General features: G+C 39.6%; 4 protein-coding genes across 6 annotated transcripts; 1 reads left to right on the top strand and 3 right to left on the bottom strand.

The window, feature by feature from the left end:
* Nucleotides 1–109: 109 nt before the first annotated feature.
* LOC135337851 (syntaxin-17-like) lies at nucleotides 110–1,713 on the bottom strand. Of its 2 annotated transcripts, none has more exons than XM_064533855.1 (6): nucleotides 1,554–1,713; nucleotides 1,250–1,478; nucleotides 798–1,076; nucleotides 699–749; nucleotides 384–603; nucleotides 110–324 (listed from the first exon to the last, which is right to left on the bottom strand). In XM_064533855.1, exons 1-6 carry the CDS (start codon nucleotides 1,583–1,585, stop codon nucleotides 224–226), a joined length of 912 nt encoding a protein of 303 aa, XP_064389925.1. In that variant the 5' UTR covers nucleotides 1,586–1,713; the 3' UTR covers nucleotides 110–223. The 2 variants fall into 2 exon arrangements, with proteins under 2 accessions (XP_064389925.1, XP_064389926.1); XM_064533856.1 differs by having other exon boundaries at nucleotides 1,549–1,672.
* Nucleotides 1,714–4,048: 2,335 nt separating this feature from the next.
* LOC135337856 (uncharacterized) lies at nucleotides 4,049–7,601 on the bottom strand. The gene is made up of 4 exons (XM_064533863.1): nucleotides 7,322–7,601; nucleotides 6,520–6,684; nucleotides 4,320–4,494; nucleotides 4,049–4,224 (listed from the first exon to the last, which is right to left on the bottom strand). The coding sequence occupies exons 1-4, from the start codon at nucleotides 7,457–7,459 to the stop codon at nucleotides 4,166–4,168; spliced, it is 537 nt and encodes a 178-aa protein (XP_064389933.1). The 5' UTR covers nucleotides 7,460–7,601; the 3' UTR covers nucleotides 4,049–4,165.
* A 191-nt stretch (nucleotides 7,602–7,792) lies between these two features.
* Nucleotides 7,793–13,397, bottom strand: LOC135337847 (hyccin-like). Its single transcript, XM_064533851.1, has 10 exons — nucleotides 13,253–13,397; nucleotides 11,917–12,024; nucleotides 11,714–11,848; nucleotides 11,103–11,213; nucleotides 10,805–10,923; nucleotides 10,241–10,336; nucleotides 10,007–10,156; nucleotides 9,039–9,126; nucleotides 8,658–8,748; nucleotides 7,793–8,067 (listed from the first exon to the last, which is right to left on the bottom strand). The coding sequence occupies exons 1-10, from the start codon at nucleotides 13,274–13,276 to the stop codon at nucleotides 7,937–7,939; spliced, it is 1,053 nt and encodes a 350-aa protein (XP_064389921.1). The 5' UTR covers nucleotides 13,277–13,397; the 3' UTR covers nucleotides 7,793–7,936.
* On the top strand, nucleotides 13,395–21,229 carry LOC135337827 (mitogen-activated protein kinase kinase kinase 3-like). 2 transcript variants are annotated; one of them, XM_064533822.1, is made up of 16 exons: nucleotides 13,395–13,521; nucleotides 14,165–14,277; nucleotides 14,475–14,618; nucleotides 14,762–15,027; nucleotides 15,666–15,849; nucleotides 16,345–16,505; nucleotides 16,629–16,687; nucleotides 16,834–16,935; nucleotides 17,368–17,538; nucleotides 17,912–17,998; nucleotides 18,093–18,175; nucleotides 18,703–18,828; nucleotides 19,040–19,240; nucleotides 19,876–19,982; nucleotides 20,075–20,239; nucleotides 20,993–21,229. In XM_064533822.1, exons 1-16 carry the CDS (start codon nucleotides 13,500–13,502, stop codon nucleotides 21,051–21,053), a joined length of 2,052 nt encoding a protein of 683 aa, XP_064389892.1. In that variant the 5' UTR covers nucleotides 13,395–13,499; the 3' UTR covers nucleotides 21,054–21,229. The 2 variants fall into 2 exon arrangements, with proteins under 2 accessions (XP_064389892.1, XP_064389893.1); XM_064533823.1 differs by having other exon boundaries at nucleotides 13,413–13,521; nucleotides 14,168–14,277.
* Nucleotides 21,230–24,438: the final 3,209 nt, after the last annotated feature.

Here is a 24,438-nt window from a genome sequence, read left to right on the forward strand (position 1 = left end):
TGTACACCCATTGAAATTGTGACGTTTAATCTGGCTAAGATGCTCGTACCATTCTAGCACTATATAAGGTATAATTATCATTCATCATTTTTTTATAATTATGCTATCGTTTATTCTTTAAATCATCATCGAATATTGTTTTACATGTGCCTTGACATGCTTACATGATATTGACACAATAAGAAATAAATGTACATGACATTGTGTACGAGGGATACAATTGTTATCGCTCTTTTTTGTTCTCTTCTTCATTGTGAACTATTTGGTCGTCGTGCTCTTTGGCTTTATATCCGACAAAGGCACCACCAATGGCTCCAGCAGTTCCTAAATTGGCCAACTAGCTTAGTGATCACTAATAATATACTGCATATAATTACAGTTACCTGCAGCGGCAGCAGTGAGAGCTCCAACCTTGAGACCAGCAAGTGCTCCAATAGGCCCAGCAATAATACCACCAACAAATCCACCTACAATAGCTCCGCCAACAGGGAAAAAGTATGATTTTAATTGCTTTCCTCCTTGAAGTTTTGCTTCTCCGTGATGTACATGAATAGCAGCACTTTCAATATTAGTTTCTAGCTTAACTACCAGCTCCCGTTGCTCCTACAGACACAGTTGAAAAAGTTGATAGCTAGTACAGTGTAGATATAATTTTATACAGTGTATTGTATTGTATGTATTGTATATAATTATTGTACCTGGACTTGAGTATGCAGAGCTCGGGTCAATTCATTCAGCTCAAGAAGATCCTGGAAAAATCTTTTTACATACATTTTGTTATTCTACCACTTAATTACTTTTCTGAGATCTTCCCACGACTGAACTGCAGCTTCCTCTCTTGGAATTAGAACACTCTGGTCACAAACTGTTGTCAGTTGATCAAAGTTTTCGTCATTATTGCCACTATACTCTGTTGTGTCACCACCAAGAATTTTTGATTGAACCATTCCATACTCTTCAATAGATCGCTGCACATGAACTCTCACTCCTCGAGTGAGGGCAATGAACCGTTCTTCGTCAGCAGGATGTAATTGGTGGCGGAGTTCATCAACAGTTTGTATGTGAGTCTTCAGTTGCTATTGAGGAGGAAAAGATTTGCAGACACACTTCAAACATGTACATGTATTTCTACTCCTTCAGCTGAGTAGCATGTAAGATTTGAAGTAGCGTACTGATGGAAACTGGCATGGCCGTTATTGTTAACTTGATCTCTATACAACTGACGATTATGATACACAATGACATGTACCTGTACAGTCCGACTTGCATTAACTTGCTCAATGTTTAGCTTTGTCCAGTTGCAATCTTTATGGTACAGAATAATGTTTTCTTTATGCTGCTTCAGTCTGTTTAGGTCATGTGGAACAGTGGTTTGGGTAAATGAGAGGATTCTTCTTTCTAGCATTCGAATAGGAACTTTTTGCTCTTGATCAGATTCATCATACGTTCTTGTCTCATTAATGATTTCTGGGCTCACTCTACAATCGTTATAGAGGGAAGAGAACACAACTATGATATTAGGTTTTAATACAGTAGTCTACCCTTAACCTTACAGAGGAGAAGAAAGTTTCTTGCCTACGTCCATCTTGCTTTGTTTATATGAATGATGTCATCATACTAATTAATTTTATTCCCAAAAGCAGCACACTTCCCCCGCGTGAATTGTTCTTTGTTCTTTCTGTGTCCCTGAGCTGATACCATTCTGTCCATCTACTACATACACTGAAGCTTGTCTGTCTACATTCAGAATGGTAAGTAACTCCACATTTTGTCTCAGCTATAGGATTGATGTCAGTGTAATATAGAATGTGTTTTAGGAGCAAATATTATTACGTTATAATTTTATACCAGCCTTATTATTTTGTTTTATGTGCTTGTGCAAACAACAGAGACCCGCAAGTTCAACCAGTGTAGGTAGCGGTTCCCGCCCCTCTGCCGGAGGTCAGAAGTCACCACGAGGTTCTGGTGGTGGTCTGAAACAAAGGTATGACAGTATCTGCAATATTAATACCGTATACCGTAGGCAACACTTTTAAATAAAGGTCGTTTCTTTTGAAAGTTGAAAAATTATGTTGAAGTCCTGGTGTCGCATATTTAGAGGGTCGCATCTAATTGGAGGTTACTCTACTATCCTCGATTATAGGCCGCTTCAGGAGTGTATGAAGAGGAGTATCCAACTGTAGCAGTTGTAGTGTAAACCAGGTTCCGGTATGAGTATGTCATACCACGTCACTATCAGACCTCATCTTAAGTGGGTGCGTAGGTGTAGTGGTTCAAAAATGATATCAGCATACACGCATGTGGTTTGTACCTCCAGCCCACATTTAATTTTATTCAGTCCAGGATGTAGAATGGAATGTGCGTGGAAGTCGCATACTCTTCTTCGTACACTCCTGGCCGCTTAAATTGCAGTGTTTCTTGCGGCCTGGAATTGAGGCTATGGTTTGACCATAGATTGAAGAGACAGGGATTGGCAACGGAGTGCACTTCCGGTAACATCCGTGTTTCGCCTCGAGGCTTGATTCTAACGTAGGAGTCTAAACATGAAAATTCATGAGAATTGTTTTGCCGTCTGTAAAAAAAAGTCTACGAGCAGTTCTACTGCTAAACATCAACTTCACCTCATTTCTGTGGCCATTTGGGACATAGCACACTACTTAGTAACACAACCTTAGCTATATTATAGGTGCTATAGGAACACAAACATGAAAAAGCCTCTGACAGAGGCTCTTTGTACCTCTAGCTACTTCACGAAAGTCAAGATTATATTTTGTTCATTTCAAAATGATACCTACCATCAGGGGGCATGTGTTTAAGTGTTGGAGGGGTCTTTGAGAAGTGTGCATTAGACACAATAAGTTTCGCGGGAGTTTTAGGGCGAAACACGGATAGTTTCAGGCCCATCTGTGTACACTCAATGTAAAAGCATCACGTGAACTGCCTCCGTTGCTAATCCTTTTCTCTTCAATCTATGGTTTGACCTCTATTTAGGACGTGACATAAAAAAATAATTGTCAACGCAGCCGTCGCTACGTTTAGAGGTCAGAAAATTGGAAAAGATCGAGGGTGTCGCATATTTGGAGGGTCGCTTTAAATAGCGAGATATTTTCATAATGGTGGAAATGTTCGTATTGTACAGCATCAATACATTCAACGTATAATATTATATTAACTATCCTGAGCTGTAAAATATTGGGCAGCTAGTGCATACCAAAATTTGCACCAACGAAAATACCCGCTTATACGGTATGCTTGATCTGTGTAAAGGCCGCACTCAAATAGTAGCCTTGAAGTTTGAGACTGTGTCCCCGTACGTGGCAGCCATATTGATACTGTACTGGTATCTAGACTAGTATACCGTAGCAGCTAGCTACAGGCAGCAGCTTGTGTGCTTTTGAAAGACTTTGTCATGGCAGTGTGTGCATAGGTGAAAAGAACTTTTGATGACCAACTAAAGGTTGTTGAATTATATATAGCTGGTGCTAATAAACGCCTCTCTTGAACAGTAGCCTCTCTCGAATTTTAGCCTCTTCTGCCAGCGAAATGAAACATTTAGTAGCCTGATCAAATATACGGTATAATTAATATACGGTATAATTACCTTTTTGATTTTAAGCTCAATTTTACGTGGAATATACAGAGTCTTACACTGCGGTTTGTTTCATTGTGTAGAATACACTTCTCTGTATTCAAATGCATTGACTGTGCTTCATGTGGGCATTGTTTTGACCAGTTCATCACGCATTGTTTGGATGTTGTGTCTCATGTTGGTTATCACAGACGCACCACTTCTCAATCGTCAGGGCCTTCTCGAGCTAAGCAATTGGGAGGAAATGCTGGGTCTATGTGGAAGTTTTACACCGGTGATGATTCTCCTGGGATCAAAGTGTATGTGCTGTGTACATATAGCTTGTATATACTAGACTGGTGTTACACACAATCACTGGTATATATTTTTTTCTTTTTCTCAGGGGCCCTGTTCCTGTTCTGGTGATGAGTCTACTGTTTATAGTGTCCGTGTTTTTGCTTCATGTGTGGGGAAAGTACACCAAGTAATGTATTTGCGATCTACAAAGGACTACATGATCTTATAGAGTACAATAATTATTCATTTTCCAACAAAATATACTAATAATATTGAATCTATCCTTATGATTGTAACACTTTAGGTACAACTAAAAGATGTTCGTGTTGAGGTTGGTGGCCAGCTCCCCTGTGCTTGCACTATGGGGTAAAAATTGTATCAAATCACATTATTAAATACACTAGTTTACTTATTGTAGGCTAGCTGATTATTTCTCTATATAAATTTGACGTACAGCGATTAATACATTGCTGCCTGCTGTACTCCGGTCCATACACACCAAAAACAACAGCAATCAGAATAGTAGCAACTAGAAGGGCAGCTGCAATGGCTGTTAAATTGAAGTAGGCTGCCTTCATGCCCCTGTTTCTTGCTGTTTTGATGTCGCCATCCTGCTTGGCCACTTTACTCTGAGCATACAGTATATAGCGATAATAATTATAATTATTTACGTTTTCTTTGGAATACCTTACTTTAAATCATCATGTTTTATATGCATGTGCTTAATTCACATGCAGACAAGTCATGCATGTTATTGATGCAATAATAATTATTGGCAAAATATTCGTGGTTGAACACTGGACCACAAATGAAGCGACCTTGACCTGCAGTGCAAGCAGCAACCACGAAAATAATGATCCACAAACTGGCGAAAATAATATTTTGCCCCCCTCCCCCCCGAAAATTACCCGCTATACAGCATAATATTATAGAATTATAGTGAGCAATAATTATTTATTATGTCATCGAATCAGATGCTATAATAATTTCGGGTTGTCTCTAAAATAATCATGCTGATTTTTTTAATAGGTTCTGTTCAATATCATTGCTAACCTTAAATTTAACACACATCTGATATAATTATTAATTCCCCAGACATGTTTGGTACAAGATCTCGTAGAAAATGTCTGCATGGCTTACTTAAAATATATTACCGTATAGCGCGAAATTTTCAAAGGGCTTAATTTTCGCTCTTTTCGTGTAGCAATCCTACACGAAAATTGCTCTTCAATTGCTATAACATGCGAATTGAAGGCATGGCCTGGGAGTGCTTCCTGTATATAGCGGTACGTCGTCACCCCACGAAATTTATGCAACAAAAATGACTTCCATGAAATTTATGCTTCGAAAATGTCACGCTATACGTACAGCCAGGAGTAAGAATCTTAATGGACTCCTGGTAATAGCCTCGAGACCAGCCGTTCGTTATCTATCCTGGTTAGGCCTGAGAATTGGCAAACTATGCTTGTTATTTTGCCTATTGACTATTCTCAGCCTATTATTTTAGTTTAGTGTACTTAGTGTGCCCATTATTCCAGTTCAAAGTCTGATAAAGACATCACATAGTTGTATTGATAGCACTACCTGAGGTAGCCTCATTCCCAGCCTCGTTGTCTCTAGCTAGCTAGTATTTTTCAACTATCTAGTGTCGAAAGAGAACTTCATGCCTGCCTATAGTGGCTAGTGCTTACAGATGCATGTCTATCTAGCTACATTATAAGACCAGACTCCGGGGGTCAAATTATGCTAATTTTGTGCCCTATTATTCTCAACTATATGCTAGTTGCTAGAAGTCTCCCAAAAATTATGCTAGCATGATTTGCCAAGCCCTATATACTCCTCGTACAGTATAGTTTGAAAGTGAGTTACCATGGTAGGGGAGTAGATGCTCAGCGAAGCATAATTATTGCATTAGCCAGGATATAACACTGATTATGGCATTGTAAAACCCACCTCGCCCTCAGGCTACGTCCTGGCTTAATTAGTACGTGGGTTTACTCCCTAACTACAGTGTATAACATAACCATGCATAATAATTAGTATGGTATATGAGATTATAATAGCACTAATTATATTCAATATAGGCTTGTAATGCACTAGGCAGGGGCGAAGTCTATAACATTGCCAGTGTCTGTTATGCACCTATCAATGATAATTATACCCTTCCCCCCCCCCCCCCCCCCCAACCTGGGGAGCACATGGGGGAAATGTAGTGGATTGGTCAACGTATTGACGTCCCATGGATGGGGATTGGTGGGGAAGTGACCTTCGATTGTAGCCGCCCTCGACCGTTGTTTATAATTATTCATGTTATTGTTGTATATTCTTGGGCCTACTCAACACTCAACATGGGGATGGGGGTAACATGGGGGAAAGTACACAGCTGATACGCCCCATACATGCATGGGGGAAAGATCACTGATGGGTTAATTGTCACTTCCCCCACGTTTTCCTCATATCGCCCATGCAGGTGGGGGTGAGGCATATCATTGATCAGTGCATTATGAGTACTAGCTGTTGATCTCTTGCCTACTTTACCCTGCAGTGCAAGCAGCAATTACGAAAATATTATCCGTGAAGTGACTATAAATATTGGTCAACCACGAATGTTTTGCCCCCCGAAAATTACCAGCTATACGGTACAAGCAACTAGCCTTCCATGAGCAGTAGATGGCGATCAGTGAGAACACTAATGTGATGGGAGACAGTGTTCCCACTACTACTGCTGTTCCTATAGAAAACGGTAGATAGTCGTTTGGAACATAGTCGAACTTCGGTGAGGGACGAGCCGATGTTTGAGGATTAACTGGTGCAGACATCTGTGCATTGGAAATTACAAAAGCATGTAATTAATATTATACAATACTAGCTGTGAAGCTGTCCCGAAGCCTCCGAATTTGGCTATTATTTAGAACTGACATTTTTGTGAATGGAGAGCCCCCTCGATCAGCAGATATTGTTGTTGGTTCTAATTTTCGCGTTTTAATGCCAGGAAATCACATGCACCCACCAATAGCTTGACATGTGAAATACCGGTGCATGGAAGTTTTATTTTCGCATTAACTGTTCTGCCCTCAAAAAACGTGAAAGTTTGCAACTCACAACATTTCCCACTATACGGTATTATCAAAACTATATGAAGAGACGTGTGGACTACAATGGCCTTCAAGTATAAAGTAAATTAACCTATAATTATAGCCACAACTCGAGAACGAAAAAAAAGTTTTAATCCAAGCTATTACTTGATTTGCAATAATGATGTCAAATTGAGCAATGAACACACACAAACATAGCAGACTACATCGCTTGTGTACATACAGGTTCGAGAGGTTAGCACTTTAGTGCTCAGTTATAATTCCCCTTAATTGGTCCCAGGCCGATCTATTTCTGAAAAGTTGGGCCGGGAACGAGGCTAGTCCTCAGTATAATACACGTGTACATGTAACTTGCACTTACCACATAGTATACGACATTACTATTAGCAGAACCACTTTGGACATTCACTGGTTGCCATCCCGGCTGCATTACTACAGCATGTTGGCTATCTTGATGAAACATTGGTCCTGGATGACCAGCACTAACTGTCGCAGCCATTATCAACTATTTTCTAGTCAAAATTTAGTAGGTTCGAATAACGGGAATAAAAAATGCTAACACTTCTTAAACTGCTATGGTATGTGAAACCTTGATGCTTTCATTCCATTTACGGTACACGGTTGTTTACCTATAACGACAGTTAGGGTTTCATCTTTACACTTGTTAGATTCGTCCATTCCATTTACAAGCATCGGTTCTTTACCTACAACAACAGTTAGGGCTTCGCCTTTTGTACATAGAGTAACAGTATCTAAATAATGTACATAATCATAGAACAAACAATTAAACTTAAAAACCAGAAAATTAGTATTAAGTAAGCATGGGGTGGACTTCAAGCCTTGCTCTCGCAAGCATAATTATACATGAAATTTGAACAAACTGAAGTAAAACATAAGATACCTGCTTAATGGAGGACTACGATATTAATGTATTGCTATACGTCACAAGTACATGTTCTGCGGTACGTATTACTGATCATACATCAGTAGATCTGGTGATCTTAAGTTGTTCACTAGGGTTTGTTGAGTTAAGCAGCTTACAGTGTAGGACATGACTGTTCAACACAATGTGGACCTCTGCTGAATCTTTCTCAAACTTCGAGCTACCTACATGTACATAATTATGGAAAAGAGACAATCACAAAATTAATGTATAGCGCGAAAGTTTCGAGGGGCTTAATTTTCGCCGTTATCGTGGGTTAAGTAATCCTTCGAAAATTAAATTACAGTAGCTATAACGTGCAAAGATTAAAAGCGCGTGGCTCCAGTAAGCAGTCAACCGGCCGGTCCACACATTATTCAAAGAAACGCTTTTAAAAGCCATTCCACGAAATTTAAGTGCGTCAAAAATTCGCGCTAATAAGCACACATCAACTAATAGGCGCATATTGGTTAGCAGACCAAGAGCCTGGGACATGGTTTTCTGCACAGTTCTCTGCACTTCTTTATAGATGTTAAGTATCTTTCACTACCAGTAGTTGTGTTACTGCTGTCAGATATGACTACAGACCTCTTGCAGACAAACGATTGAGCTAGCTAATGAGATTTGCTTCATTGAAATGTCGTGGGCGTGGTTAATCTCTATAATAGGTGCATAGAGGCCTGCTCTTTTCCCTATAGGCGCATGCGCTTACTAACCAGATTATACGGTACGGTATTTGGCATGAATATACGAAGTGTTTGTTATGTACGCCTACCTTCTCCATAGTAAGAAGATTGTTTGGATATGTCTAGTGGGACTTCCATCGACTTCACACCTTCAGCAAGTCTAGACAAAGCATGGCTTGTCTACAAAAAACATTAATGTCAAAAAGACATACAAAATGTACATGACTTTCATATATACAATGTAATTATTATATGCCGTACAGCGGGAATATTTGGCGCAGAGGGGCATTTGGTAATTTAGCAAATCTAGGTAGGGATTGCATAATTATTACCAATGTGATCATGATGAGATGGGATGATATTTAAGGCATTGCCATCAATCAAATTATTATACTAAATGTCTCATACGCCAAAAATACCTGCTATACTTAGACAACACATAATCTCCAATACACAGGTCTGCACAATACCTGTATTGCGACAGTGAGCAATTCATATTCAGCTCGTAGTTTTAAGACACGGAGTGCATCCATTGCAACAGGGTGGCAGCTTTGGAATCTGCAAAATTATCAGGAACGTAATGACACGTACCAATTGGAACATACAATATGCATGTACCGTATTATACCGAGATTACGCCCACTCCCACTTTTGAGTGAAAAGTCCTGCAGTTCAAACAATGAAGTGATGCCAATTTTGTTAGTGAGCAGTTGTCAAAAAAAGAAAGTCATTTGTAAACGGCTAGTTCGTGAAGAAGCTAGATTATTAGTCTCTCCAATAATTGAGACTACTACCGTATAGCGGGTAATTTTAGTGGAGTAACAAATTTGGAAACCTGTGGTTTTCGTGAGTAAACATTTTGTTTAGTCTCGTGGCCTGCACTGCATTTATACGTTCCGGTAAGCCACGCCTACGTTAAAATTTCATGGAGGTCAGCTTGCCCACGAAAATAAAAAATTTTCACCCCACGAAAATTACCCGCTATACGGTAATAATTAATAATTATATCACCAGTATAAGAGACAAGGACGTCTAGCTAGTTTCTCTGAATCTCTGATGCTGACTCAAACAGTCTGTATAGAGACAAGGAACAACCTTCTCTGATGCAGACTATTGAGTCGACTTGTATGCTTTTCTACATACCTGTAGCTACTTTACACATGCATTAACTGTCATGTAAGCCGATGCATTCATTGTATTTGAAGCGCTGGCATTCCTCAGAACGGACTTATTTTCTCATAGGTAGTAAGTGGGCGTAATTTGAAGCAAAACCTGGGTAAACATAATTTCGACCGTTTGATTAATTAAGCCATCCCACCAATAGCTGCTGCATAGCATGCAATTAGGATGGAGCAATCTCGGTAGAATACGATATTATCAATGAGATTGTGTACGTCATGTATGCATTGCATGTACACCACATAAATTATTTACTCACAGACACATTCTTAATCCCCTCAACAGACTGGTTATTAGTGAGTCGCTGACAGAATATCTCCTCAATGAGTAAAGTTCTTCTAGACTCAAATTGGCAGAAATTCCATTCAATTCGCTCAAGAAAACCGTGCCCATTCCCTGCATACCGATTCTAGACCGGTGAAATAGAGTACACTATAAATTTTATTTATAATAAGTAATTAAAGCTCATAGTAATAGTACAGTGTAGTCTTACATTACGCAAGCCTCACAGAAGGCTACTCTTGACTCGTGACACAAGGTAGTGATATGGTCAGCAAATACATTCATCACAGTCGACAAGAAAAGTAATCTGTGCAAATGTGAAAATCAATATTATTTTACACAACCACGACGCAAATACAGTAGAACCTCGATTATCCGGACACCTTGGTTCCAGAAGCAGGCCGGATAAGTGAATATGCCGGATAATCGAATAGATAAACCACGCCTTGATCCACCCACTTTATTGATAAACAGCAGTGCCACATGGTTGTCTGCGCATGCGCAGAAGATAAGCAGGCATGTCTCCATGGTAACAGCTGCAACGCGCATGCGCATTTTAGGGACACGCCCATTTTCTGAATTTAATCTGATAAAAAGAAAACTGCCAAGCCGGATAATCAAGGTTCCGGATAATGGAGGGCCGGATAATCGAGGTTCTACTGTATGATAATTAACTGGATACAATTTTAAGTTGGACCGCCCGCGATGACAGTATAGATTCGATGCTAGATTACATGTAGATGTCGAGTACTACCGGGAATCACAAATCACACACCTGTTGTTGACGGTAATGATTTTGTTAGCAAAGGTAGGTCTTGTAGGAGCATAGTCCGCCTGATTATGTCTCAAAAGGTTAGCCTCAGTCAAACCAGACTGAGGAGGCTGCACAGTAGCCTGCGACAAGAGACAAATCATTTACAACATGGTGCATTTACATGCGTAACCGTTACATGTACCTAATGAACTCTTGGTACTACATGTAGTCCAATGACCAGGCTGCCGGGAGTCACAGTTAACTACTACATGTAAGTATGCATCCCTCCAAATTACCTCCTGTGCTTTTTGATACGAACCTTGTGATACATGGAAGGCTTAGCCAGAGTGGGCACCTGGATGAGTGGTGGCTTATTTTTCTCAATCTCCATGAGGAGTCCCAGCAAAGGTGTCTCAGACATTGCCTTCAGCTATAATTGTTGTTCATTACTTCTGGCATTCAACGGATTAAAAAAGCAATTTCTGGTTAATCATAAAAAATGAGAAAGCAATGCGGGTGGTTGATGCCTCGGTGGATGTGCCAAATATCATAAAGCTACTATACATGTAATACCAGCTAATACACACATGCTATCATGAGAACATTTTTGCATTAATTTTGCTGCACATGTAGGGAAACTCAATGAGTGGGAAATGAACCAAGCATTATTTTGCAAATCCACGAATTACAATCCAAGAAAACACACACACACACTACCTTGCTTGCGCATGCGCACTGAGGCATATAACAACACTTTTCATGTACTATAAAATTATATTGACTTTTATTCATAGAGACCTAACCTAGTCCTTGGGACATTATTATAAGAGCTAAGCTTTTTCTCAATAGGTCCACTATTCACGTTTGTATTTAAATAAGCTCATCACAATAATTATTGCCATACACAAACATAATACTTGTTTGTCGAACCTTGACGTTGCTCTCATAGACAGCATGAAGATAGACAAGGAGCAGATCAGGTAAGAATTGCAGTATAAAGCGAAACAAATCGCTACTCTTTTCTCTAAGTTGAATGCAATTGAAGAGCCATTCAAACAGTGTGATCTGGTACGGACACGAGGCAATCGTAATAAAGAAGATTAAAAAAACAATACAGATCAAATCATGCTCACATTCTCCAATTTAACTTGAGAACGGAGACAGTTCCTCAGAGAATTTACTGCTGACACATCTTGTAAGAGGCCTTTAACAGCTGCTTCAAAATTTTCTTGCTTGAGTTTCTGCACAATTATTATATCATTACAATTAACGTAGCTAAATTATAGGCAACACAAGATGTAACTATATTATAGTTATGTACAGCTTGGGGGAGTACTAAAAATGTATATGTAACTTATAGGTTAATGAGTTAAAGTATATAAGCTTTAATATAGAGTCCGAATACATGTACTTCTAGAAACAATCTGTATTTATTTGTATTATTGCTAACCCATTACGTGTGCAATATAGTACATAATCATTACTTGTAGCTCATACTGAGAACTGAGATTACTTATCGAACAAAAGACTAAGATGTTTCGGGGGGGGAGCAGTTACTTGTTATAAAAGACCATGCAGAGACAATTAACCATGTTTTGTGACATAATTATTTCTAACAACCTCGAAAAGACAAGATGTTAAAACATCAAACACCTGTGGTGCAAAAAACTAATGGTGCAGGTATACATACATGGGGTGCAGCACGCATGCACATGACGAGAGAAAAAAGGGGCAAAGTTCAGTCGCTGCTGCTTCTGCTACTGAAGCTTCGCAGCTCTCTTCTCACTTTTGTAGCTACCAAACATCTTACACTCTATAATTATTGTGACGCACAATTTTTTTTGCAACCAGTACTTGGGTGTGGCTATTAATTGCAAAGCTCAGTTAGAATGCTACTGCAAAAGTCAATTTTGCATGCCACTAGCTCAAACTTGACTTGGCGTGTTCCTGGATCAAGCTGGCTTGTCTACTTACTGCATGCCGTTGAATTTTGATTTTTGACTGAGAGAATTACTATACTTACTGGCTCATTCTTTAATGAGCCACGCCTTCAGCACTTGAACGCTGCAATCTGATTGGGCTGCAAATTTTCTGCACTGCAGCAGTGACACAAACTCTGACATGGCAGTGGTTCCCAATCCTACATGAGCGTCAAGGGTTGGGCCACGCCCAACTAGGGAAATTTCCTGGTATACAACATACCATACTTTATCTAGGCTTATTTTGATGAAGTATGTGTATTTTGTATACCACAAAGGCGCTCGAAAGCATGAAGGTACACTTGCGAGACTATGACAAAGGACACCATCTTTTTGGTCGGTAAATCCTAGTAGAAAAATTATACGTATATATATATATGGTTGACATGTTTCGAAGTACATGTATGTACGTACGTGTGTGTGTGTACGTGTGCGTGCGCGTGCATGTGAACTCACTATCAAACACTATCAAGGCTAGCTATAGATGTACCTCAAATTGATTAATGACATCCATTTTACAGCTGCTTCTTTCGATTTTCAAATCTGTTCTAGGACCTACATGTACGTACGTACGTACACGTATTTAGTAGACATAAAATTTGATCTCTGAATCCGAAAAAGGGCTTTAATTGGGTAATTGGATAGATGTTGTGATCTCGTGATAGTCACAGGGATATAAACTAATATCTAGTGAGAGTCCTGGCCGGCCTGAGGATCCTATTCCTAAGTATCCCGGGATGTCGAGAGGAAGCTCTTACAGTAAGGATTAACCTATAGTCTGTATCTGGTGATCTAGTAGATGTCTAGGCAGACGTGTAGATTTAGGTCTACACTGGAGAGAATTAGACTATTGATTCTCTCCAGTGTATTTGTACGTATATAATTATACTCCACATAGATCACAGTTTAGAAGTATCGTTTTTCACCCCAGTCTTGTCATGTGAGCCTACTGAGTCTAACAGTCTAGGCTATGTTTGCCGCACAATCTCAGACTGTGGGGCTGTATGTGTGTACGAATAAAGGACACAATGTGTTCGTTTATAATACTCACGGTAGATTCGATACCTTTGATTTAAGGCGACCCTCCAAATATGCAACACTCTCGATCTCTGATCTCTAAAAGTAGTGACTGCTGTGTTAACAATTATTGTTTTTATGTCACATTCTAAAAATAGAGGTCAAAACCACCATAGTCTCGATTCCAGGCCGCTTAGTACATGTACATGTAATTTAAGCGGCTTATAATCGAGGATAGTAGAGCACCTCCAATTAGATGCGACCCTCTAAATGGAAAAACTCACACCAGGAAATCAACATAATTTTTCGTCCTCAACGACCTTTGGCTTTGTAATGGTGTTTAAAAGTGTCACCTTAAATATAAGTACGGTAATTGATTTTACAGCAGATGCACAACAGCAGCAGCTAGATGAATCTATTCAACGCGACCTATTGCTGGGATTCCGACCAAAGTCAGTGCCAGCTGTTTCTCACAACCGGTTCCTCTGGCCAAACAGAGTAAGAGGCTAGCTGGTATTATATTGCCTATAATGTATTATAAAATGTGTCTATTATCTGTGTGTTGAATTACGTACATCATACATAAATAATTATTGTTTGCCTCGCAAAACTGTGTTGTAATTAATACACTGTGAAAGTGTTCAATCTTGCACACGTACTACAATAATTATGCTGCACCATTACTACAATTGTAGAAAGATGTTCGTGTAAAGCTAGAATTAGGAGATGAAAAGAGAATTGTTCTTGTACCGCGACCTCTGACCTTGGAGGGATTGATCCGGCAAACTCAGAACTGTTTTCCAGGCCACAAGTACACAATGTACTTCTTCAACAGTGAGGTGCAGCACTAACACTTCACATTAAATATCACGTACACTTGCATATAATTATGTACATCTACAATATATATGTGTCCTCTGATTCAGGATCCATGTACAATACAACTGCATGTGCATGTTACACTATCCATGCATTTTTCTAGGTTAAAGGTCTGCGACCGTTAACAGCACAGACTGAAGTTGATTTTGCACAAGACATATTTGACTCTCAAACACGTGCTACGAGTATGAGGGTAGTACTCACTCTAGACACACCTTCACCCCCACAAGACCAGACTCCACCCTCTTTTTCTCCGGCAGCCTCCCCTCCCCCACCTCAGTCACCAGACTCACAGTCCTCAAGTCATAGTGACTCCCCTGCACTCACACCGTACCTTCTACCACCCAGAGACTACAGATTTTCCAATAGGTATAATAATTACAAAATTTTTACATTTAGCTGCTCAATATTATCACACTATTTGTCACATGGTGTATTTTTGTATTTGTATTGCTAAAAGTGCACATATATACTTCTAAAAACTCCCATTCTTCTACAGTGCAATTTTGGTCAGAATTTTATGCGTCAGATATATGTATTAATGTATTAAAGATGTATTAAAGAACTACATCTACTACATGTACATATACAGTGTATATAATTAAAAACCTTTTGTGTATATACTATTTTAGGCTCACCTCCGTAGCTCTGGTGTATACATAATCTTTAATTTACAGATAGATATACATGATAATTATTATAGTCAAGAGATAGCTAGTGTACATGTACAATGTAGGTGTTCCCGTGTCAAGTACAATGTACTATGCTTGCATATAATTATGTAACTACACGTACTGTTACGTGGTCCAATTGAATAGGAAATGGATTTAGTATGCTGTACCGTATTACTAGAATATTTTACTGGTGAAAAACCTTTGCGAATGAGGCCAAAGCAAGCAGAAAATTTGACCCTTTGCAATCTAACTATTGTGTTCTGGCAAGGGTCGTGTGTCATTTACTAGTAATCATTTAGGTTTTGCGGATTTTATTGTTGCGATTTGATGCAGGTCATCGTCTGATCCGTATTCTGGCAGTGAGTTGGTTCAAGAGGGGGTTAGAGCAAGTCCTGACCCGTTCCAAACATTCCCCAGAGCCTCAGGGGATATCGGAGGAGATCCTCTACGAAGTACTTCACCGCCTCCTTGGTTCATTGCCGAGCCTCACACACCACGAGTAAAGCAGGATTTTTTGGTGAGTTTGCTGGCTATTTTCAATTATTGTGGACACATGGACTGATACATGTACGTAATTATTTAATCCATATATCATTATGCCTCTTTTCCTTTGACCGCACGGCCTGTTTTCTCGAAAGTTTTTGTTGAGGAGCAGTAACATTTAATAGCTGCAGCTTTTGTTTTGTGAGGATTCCTTGTTTGGCAATTTCAAGGATCACTTTTGTCCTACAGCAAACATGTTGTTGACAAGCGACACTGTTAATTCTTAGACAATGTTTGCATATACAATGTACGTGTATATGTGCATACAGACAATCGTTTACATATTGTACATAATTATCTTACCTACATGTACTAATACTATATAATTATAGTGCATAATTATGATATTATAAATTACTTATACCACGAACTGTTATTGTGTATGTATGATACATTTACATAGTGCTACTAACTGTACATGTATGTGTTAGTATTTTTCGTGACTGTTGCATGCACTTACGTCTTCTAGGATGGTGGCGCTTTTATACCTGAGACTGAAGATGGTGGTCCACCGACAGTCACTGAGCCGTTCCATCAGAGCCACTCCTCCCCTGAGCCTTCATTACGCTCTATGCCCTCCACACCCTCCGAGTATACATATGACTCTAGATCACCACCAGATTCCATCAGGTGAGCATAATCATGCTACATGTATCTCGTCACATGTACATGTGATTATTCTTCATGACTGAAGTATCTATAATAATTATGTATGAGGTCCTCCCTTTCTTTACACTGTCTTATTGTTTGCAGTTTGAGCAGTGAGCTTGTGCACAGGAATGAGCCTCATGTTCTAGACTATGAAGATGATGGTATGTACATGTAACATACATGCATGTGAGTATCGTACAGTGTACGTTATGTGTATAAGATGTGGTACGATGCATGTGCTTGCTGCTAGTGCCAGTCTGTGGTACATGTACAATGTAATTGCAAAACTACATGCTCTTTGCATTAGATTGCTACAGTCATCTATCCGGTCCGATGGCTAGAACATTTCCACGGCAGAAGAAGAAAAAGTCATTGTCTGACAGAACAACTCCTCTTGATCAAAAATCATGTACGTCCAAGAGTTGACATTGTGCATTTTGTATTGTGTAGACGTTTGATTCTCGGGGAGTAAGTGATTCCGTATAGAGCCAGGCACGTCATTGTACGTATAAAAGATGTAGCTATGACATCGGCGTTTATGCAATGTACAGGCAACTCACCCTCGGGGCTTCGCCCTTGTTTGTGTCTGTATAATTATTTCATCAAACAGAGGATTCTCATGCTTATATTATGTATTTTATATCACGACGACCTTTTACCAAACCATACCTCGAAGGTATGTGACCGTGTAATAAAAATAATAATTATAACACGGAGGGGACTGTATGACTTTTAATACACTATATTAATGCTTATATATATATATATACATGACTTAATTGTAACAGTATATGTACTAGCTGTACATACCACTTTTCAGAGTTGCAACGTGTTCCTTCAGTGTACAGGACCTACCCGCTGAATGACCCTAACCGTCTGAATACCAGTAGATCCAACAGAAAGACCCTTCCCAGTGCTGAGACAGTTCTTAGCAGAGGCAACAGCTCAACAAGACTCAACGACGCTGAACTAGCACTGCAGAACTTGGCCCGGCTGAATGTATCCAGCAAAGGTGAGTTTTGAGCACTATATCTAGTACGTACAGTAGCAGTAATTATCATAGCATAATTATACCAAGGGCGTATCGACTATCGAAGGCGGGAGAGGGCATGTAATGTGAGCTTCTAACCCAACCCACATGTGCATGTAGTTTCGAGCCACACTTCTCTCCTGCACGTGATCTGATAGGCGCAGGGAGAGAGTCTGGCATTTAGAGTCTTGGTTCCGATGTACTGCCACATGGCTCCACATTACTGTAGAGGTTGGTAGTACTGGACTTTTGTTGATCATAGCTGCTAGGTCACAAATTAAGTTTTTGACACTTTTTGGGGCGATGCTATTCTCTGTGTGGTGTGGTCACTATTTTCCTTGCCTCATCCTTGTAGTGACAGCTCCCACTAATTGGTCCAAAGGAAAGCTCCTCGGCTCGGGGGCATTTGGACAGGTCTTCCTCTGCCATGACAATGACACAGGTTTGTATGTGTTAAATGAATCATGTGTACACCAATCTTCTCACAATAGGAATTGAGATCTCTGTAAAAATTACGCTGTTTTCTGTAAATGTAGGTCGAGAATTAGCAGTAAAGATTGTGGATATCAATCACATTGACCATGCTGCCCCGTCCACTGACTCTCTTAACATGCAAAAGGTGTGTACATGTATATTTTATATGCACATGCAGCGGCACACATTTGGTTTCTTCTTCACCAATGCCTCAGGGCATGTTTAGCTTGCTTAAAAGTATAATGATAATTATGGTAGTAAAGATTTGAAAAAAAATGTGTAGTCAGGAGAGCTCAGGGCGTCACGGACGTAATTCTCGCTCTCAAACAGTAGAGTTGGTGATTGAATTTTCAGGAAGTCTTGCAGTGATCTTAAACATGTAAAAGTGTGCGCCGGTGAATATTATTATATTTTTGTGCGAATTTGCATAAACGTCAGTTCACAAAATGGTTGCTGTTTCTCGCAGTCCTCTGCTCACTCTTGTATAGCTACATGTACCAAATAGCTAGCTCTCTTAGACTAGTACGAGGCAAACTAATTAATAAGTTGATTAATGAACAGAGACTGCCAAGCTTGTAGTAATAATTATAAGTAAAACTAGCCATAACTCAAAAACGAAATTTTATTTTGCACGTCCACAGAAATCAACACATGCCAATTCCTCTATTGCAGGAAGTAAGGTCATTTGAGACAGAACTGCAATTGTTGAAGAACTTGAGACACGAAAGAATAGTCACTTACGATGGTACAGAGAGAGCTGATGGAAAACTTTACATCTTTATGGAGTTTATGCCTGGGGTAAGCTACGTATTAATTACATGTATTAAATATATAATTATTGCCGTATTGTTAGGATTAGCGTAACAATGGAGTCAATGCGCTTATAAATTCAGTACTGTTTTTCTTTTGTTCTATGCTGAAAATTGTTTTACATGTCATGTATTTGATCAACACATAAACATGCCTCATACATTGTACTTATTATTTGCTGTTTTTGTATTATATTTAGGGCTCTATTTATCAACATCTGCGGGACACTGGAGCACTCAATGAAATTTTAACCAGAAAATACACTCGGCAGATATTAGAGGGTATTACTTATCTTCATGAAAACAAAATAGTTCATAGAGATATCAAAGGTGCCAACATTTTACGAGATTCTAATGGGAATATCAAGCTGGCAGATTTCGGAGCTTCTAAAAGATTACAGGTACGCTGTTCGTGAACATGAATGTTGCTGCCGTATATTTCTGAAATTACATGAGATTGTCATGATAATTAACATTCACATGCATACATGTACGTGCATGTGTGCATGTACAGGTTAATCAATGCCGTCTAGTCTCTCTGAAACTTTCCTTTCGACAAAACTACAACAATTGACTGAATAGATGTATGTTCATTGTACATCATGCAATCATATGTACGCATACGTATGATCAAAAGAAATTCAATATCGATCATACTTTAAACCACCCTGGGTGAAAATAGTTATCAGAATTGTTCGACGTACAGTACATTCGTCGTACAATTTTCTCACAGGGTGATAAATATAAATAAAGCATAAATATTATTTTGCATCGATCTATATCATCCCTCTTGTGTGGAAAATGGGAATGATAGTAAGATCGACATACAAATGTACGTCTCCCAGTTACTGTTTTAATTCTTCGCTTCTCAATTACTGCTTACTGTTGCAAAATTATGGTTTGGTTACTGTACACAAGTGAACCTATACTTACTCAATGGGGTCCCGCTTGTAGAAGTGGCTCCTGTAGACTGTATGTACATGTATGTTCTACATGCACACTCTTTGCTTTTACTTGAAAAGTGTATTGCTTTCAGACTATTCGCAGTGGTCGTGCTGGAATTCAGTCAGTGCAAGGAACTCCCTACTGGATGGCCCCTGAGGTCATTAAAGGGGAGGTTTACTCCTACAGAGCTGACATTTGGTATGCACACTTAACCCTGTTGTCAGTACATGTACGTGTAGTGCTCATAGTCATAATTTTGCTGTATCTTCATCTTATGGTTTACAATGCAGGAGTGTGGGGGCGACAGTAGTTGAGATGCTAAAATGTCACCCTCCCTGGTATGAGTTTGAGCCAACAGCTGCTATGTTCAAGATTGTCACAGAGGAAACCAAACCAGACTTACCACCTCACTGCTCGGAACATGTAACGCACTTCTTACAGCTATGTTTTATAAAGTGAGTCAACATTGGCAGAGAACTCTGTATTGTATTTGTTGCTACATGTACATCATACGCAATAGAGGGCATAAGACACACAGAACTCAGTCATTGAGAAAAACGTACTGAATTCCGAGTATAAGTTTACGGTATCATTTTACTAATATCCATTAACGACCACCTCCAAAGAGCAACCACACGTTATATAACGGCCAAGAGTTAGGTCCGGATTGAAACTACAATGACTTCAATGTAAAGCAACCTCTCAGGAGCGACCACCTCTCTACTTTGTATAACGATAATCGATATAACATAATCCACTTCCATTTGTTGTGACGTCATTGTTTTACATATACGTTGTTATCCAAAGCCCCTAGATACCGGGGTGAGGTTAGCGCATGCGCAGAGCATGCAGGCAGAAAAAGTGCGGCCTGGGATCGAGCACTAACACCCATGCAATAGGTACCAGGCCCGCTTTTCTACCTAGCGTTACAGCAGAGAAAAGTTAAGCCGGGAACGAGGATACTAGCTTTATTTCCCACTCAGTACATTGAGGAAGAGTCCGTGTCACTCTAATGGATGCTGTATGCTTATAGTTGTATGCTTATAGTTGCCCTCCCTCTTTGGGGGTCCTTGGTAGAATAGAGTTTTGGATAACCCCTCCTGTCGTTAACCTGAGGCGCGTGGGAGCTTAAAACAATGCATGCAATGTATGATTATATATTTATTGCATTATTCACATAATAACGTCATGTTTGTTTTTTTGTCCAGAGACAAAAATCAGAGACTGTCAGCGAGAGAATTAATGGAATGTCCTTTCGTCAATACTTAACGGCTATTCAAGCAACTGATAGCTATAATGATGGATCGTGTGTTATGAAATCAGATTCAGGAAGTTATATGGACAAGTGCAAATTTTTTTTAACAAGATGTTTATTACAATGCAATTCTATAATTTTATGATACCAGTATACATGCAGAGTGCAATAATAAGTATTCCAAACGAAACGAGGCTATATACGAGGTCTATCTTGGTGAATGGTCGATTACCACGGTTTAAACTTGCTCCTGCTGCCATGCGCTCTTCTCTTTAAGTACACGTACTTTAAGACTATCAGTATAGCTCAGCTCCTTTATGTGCCAGATGTACATAAACTGTAGTCTCAAGCCAGACTCCTCCTTCCTCTCCTTAGCTGGCACCTACCAGATTACGTGCAAGGGAGTGGTATGGCCCCAGACTAGCCAGGAAAATTGACCAAATGAAATGAGCAAGGCCTTGCACAATGTATATATATCCCTTGTTATAATAACCACATTAACTAGTAATGATTAAAGGGGGGGGTTTGTTGCAACTCGTACACCCAATTGTTACTGTGTAGCCTCGTCCCCATGCCCACTTGCTCTCTTCAGCGTAGGAGGCTAGTTACTGTCTAGAGTACAGTGGAGTGGACACAGCCACTTATGGACAATAGACAAATGTGAGTACAAACCAACCCTCCTAAAAAAGATCACCGTTTGTATATGTTTCCAATTTATCAGGAGTAATCATGCACTCCTGGTATTATATGCATACACCAAGTAATGGTGAACGAGTAATTAAAAGTACTCTGATCGTATATATGCACGTCATAGATTTGACACCTTTGTCGATTTCCTCCCTAAATAATATATATATATATATGTTACTGCAAAAATAAATTAAGACATTATTTGGTTACTCTGCATGGCACACTATGACATAAATAGAGCTACACAAATTAATAATGAAGACTCAGCCTGTGCATATACTGTCAAATTAACTTCGCTTTGAGTTTGGTAACTGTTCAAGCAACATACTGAGTCGCTGTGAGGGACTTTCCAAAGTTTGTTTCACACTCCCTTGAACTTGAGAGAGAATAGCCGTCATCTCTTGCCTCAAGACATCCATGGAGTGAATCTTTGAGTACTGTTCTAGCCTTATGGGAGAAAGTAGCTGGTGGTCCACCATTCCACCAAGCAACATGAGTTTATCTTCATTTTTTGTTTGTTTTAACAATATTTTGACGGCTGACGGCTCACCGAGTTTTTCAGTAGCTACTGCGGTGCAACCTCGAAATAATGAGGCCAAGTTGTGATATTGAGTTGTTGACAAAACTTTGGAAGCAATCTTAGAAGGAAAAACTTTGACTTTGATATTGTTCTCATCAAATTTTAGACGAAGGCTTCTCCATTCTTGTGCATTTAAGTCATTGTAGTGAAATATGGTGACCAGGTTGTTTCTTGAAAGGATCCCCTTCACCTCAATACCAATAGCTTCTTTTTGGGCGTTTACCTACAATTGATAAGGTATTAGAACGCCGATATACTGTAAAGCGGGTATATTTCGAGGTAAAATGTTCGTGGTTTTCGCTGATAGAGCATGTACCGCGAACATTTTAGAAAAACTGCTATTCCGCGAAAATTAAATCTGCGAAACTTTATACCCTCGAAATATACCCACCATACGGTATACCGTACTTACATACGGCTACTGTTATTATTACAGTCGAGTTTTCACGTAATATACAGCTGTAATGCCGATTGAGCGAAGCGAGGTTATATTTAGGTCCTATTCGAGATTATCCGTGGCGGTGGTGATGTTGGTTGACGTCGAAGCAAAAGGAGCTCTACATAGACACTGGTGGACATGTATATAGGTTTTGATACTTGGCTTGGAATCTTGGTAGCTACTGAGGGACGTCACCGCACAGTTTTAGACCGCAGCAACAATCAGGAGTGGCTAAACTGGAGCCTGGATGGTCGCATTTAAATCTAGCTTTCTAATGAGTAGACCATTTGTATGGAATACACGTAGACATAGCTTTCTTATGTGACGATTATTATGACATCTTACATTTATTAGTTTGCTTGCTATTAATTTTGATCTACTGAGCAAAGAACTGTTGCTAAATGAAAGCACTGCAGGTACTGCATATGATGCCTCCTCGGTGGATGTGTCAAAACTACGTACCGTATAGCGGGTAAGTTTCGTGGGTTAAAAAATTCGTTCAACTCGAGAAAAGGTAGTTTTTGTGAGTAAAAATTTTGTTTAGTCTCGTGGCTGCACGGCATTCCTACATTCAGATAAGCCATAAAATTTTGTGGAGGTCAGCTTGCCCACGAAAATAACGAATATTTTACCCCACGAAAATTACCCGCTATACGGTAATAATGAAAGCACCGCGGCTGCTGATGCCTCGGTGGAGGTGCCAAAGCTATATTACATAATAACATAATTTATAGCTAGCTTTTATACACACATCGATTGATTATAATTATCATGATGAACATTTTAATTTGCTGCAGAATCACAGGGAAACTCAAAGAGTGGGTAATGATTGACAATAATTGTTGTTAAAAAACGATTGATGCCAAAATAATGGAGTCAGCAGAGCCTTGCAGCCTACCAATAGCTAGCGTTCTAGTGCAGAGCCTAACTACTAAGTAGAGTAGCAACACTCTAGAAGTCTATAGAAACTCTTACTTGCACTTCATTGATCCTTGAGCAGCTGTTAACAGTCTACACACAGACACACTTGGCATATTCTGTCAGTATGTACACCTACAACTTGTTGTCACTAACATCTAAACCTCACCCTCAATAATGTGTACGTCATATACTGGTAAAGGGATGATTATTATTATTATTCACAAACACACTACCGTATACCTCGCTTGCGCATGCGCACCGAGGCATAATTATAAAGCTACTAAGCTATACTAGCTATTACTAATATACACAGTCATGATTATCATGATGAACATTATTTTGCTGCAATGCAAGCATAATCACGGGGAAACTCGAAGAGTGGGAATGATCGGGCCCCTTCACTCACTCAGGGTCTGGCAACAGTGTGCATGTGGAGTTGTCCCCTGAGCCAGGATCTTGGCGCCGCCAATCAGATATTGTAGATTTGTTAAACGTCATCATCAACCCACTCATAATTATCATAAAATCACACCCACATGATGTCATGGATTAGCATGCTGATAGGCTGAGCAGCTAAGCTGCCACGCCCAAGTATAGAGTGGGCGTTGAAGAGTGAATACTAAATTAAATTCCACCGTTACCAGACCCTGAGTGAGTGAAGGGGCTGGACTTGCGAGACTACACCATGTCATGTCAAAGGAGGTCGGACATCACTTGAACTTTCACTAATTATGACCTTTTAATGACATTCCAGGCCAAATTGCGCTTT

Source organism: Halichondria panicea, chromosome 6, assembly GCF_963675165.1.
Source record: "Halichondria panicea chromosome 6, odHalPani1.1, whole genome shotgun sequence".
NCBI lineage: Eukaryota > Metazoa > Porifera > Demospongiae > Suberitida > Halichondriidae > Halichondria > Halichondria panicea.

Excerpts from the sequence above, each read along its gene's own strand:
- LOC135337851 (XM_064533855.1), bottom strand. The coding sequence starts at position 1,585 with ATGGACGTAGGCAAGAAACTTTCTTCTCCTCT. Across the intron at positions 1,479-1,553 it reads AAGAAACTTTCTTCTCCTCT|AGTGAGCCCAGAAATCATTA; the intron begins GTAAGGTTAAGG and ends TAACGATTGTAG. Across the intron at positions 750-797 it reads CGTGGGAAGATCTCAGAAAA|GATCTTCTTGAGCTGAATGA; the intron begins GTAATTAAGTGG and ends AGATTTTTCCAG.
- LOC135337856 (XM_064533863.1), bottom strand. The coding sequence starts at position 7,459 with ATGGCTGCGACAGTTAGTGCTGGTCATCCAGGACCAATGTTTCATCAA. Across the intron at positions 4,495-6,519 it reads CCATCTACTGCTCATGGAAG|AGTAAAGTGGCCAAGCAGGA; the intron begins GCTAGTTGCTTG and ends CTGTATGCTCAG. Across the intron at positions 4,225-4,319 it reads GCAGCAATGTATTAATCGCT|TGCAAGCACAGGGGAGCTGG; the intron begins GTACGTCAAATT and ends TTTACCCCATAG.
- LOC135337847 (XM_064533851.1), bottom strand. The coding sequence starts at position 13,276 with ATGGATGTCATTAATCAATTTGAG. Across the intron at positions 12,025-13,252 it reads ATGTCATTAATCAATTTGAG|AAACTCAAGCAAGAAAATTT; the intron begins GTACATCTATAG and ends ATAATTGTGCAG. Across the intron at positions 10,924-11,102 it reads AGCCTTCCATGTATCACAAG|GCTACTGTGCAGCCTCCTCA; the intron begins GTTCGTATCAAA and ends CTCTTGTCGCAG.
- LOC135337827 (XM_064533822.1), top strand. The coding sequence starts at position 13,500 with ATGTCGAGAGGAAGCTCTTACA. Across the intron at positions 16,506-16,628 it reads TCACCACCAGATTCCATCAG|TTTGAGCAGTGAGCTTGTGC; the intron begins GTGAGCATAATC and ends TATTGTTTGCAG. Across the intron at positions 17,539-17,911 it reads GCTGAATGTATCCAGCAAAG|TGACAGCTCCCACTAATTGG; the intron begins GTGAGTTTTGAG and ends TCATCCTTGTAG.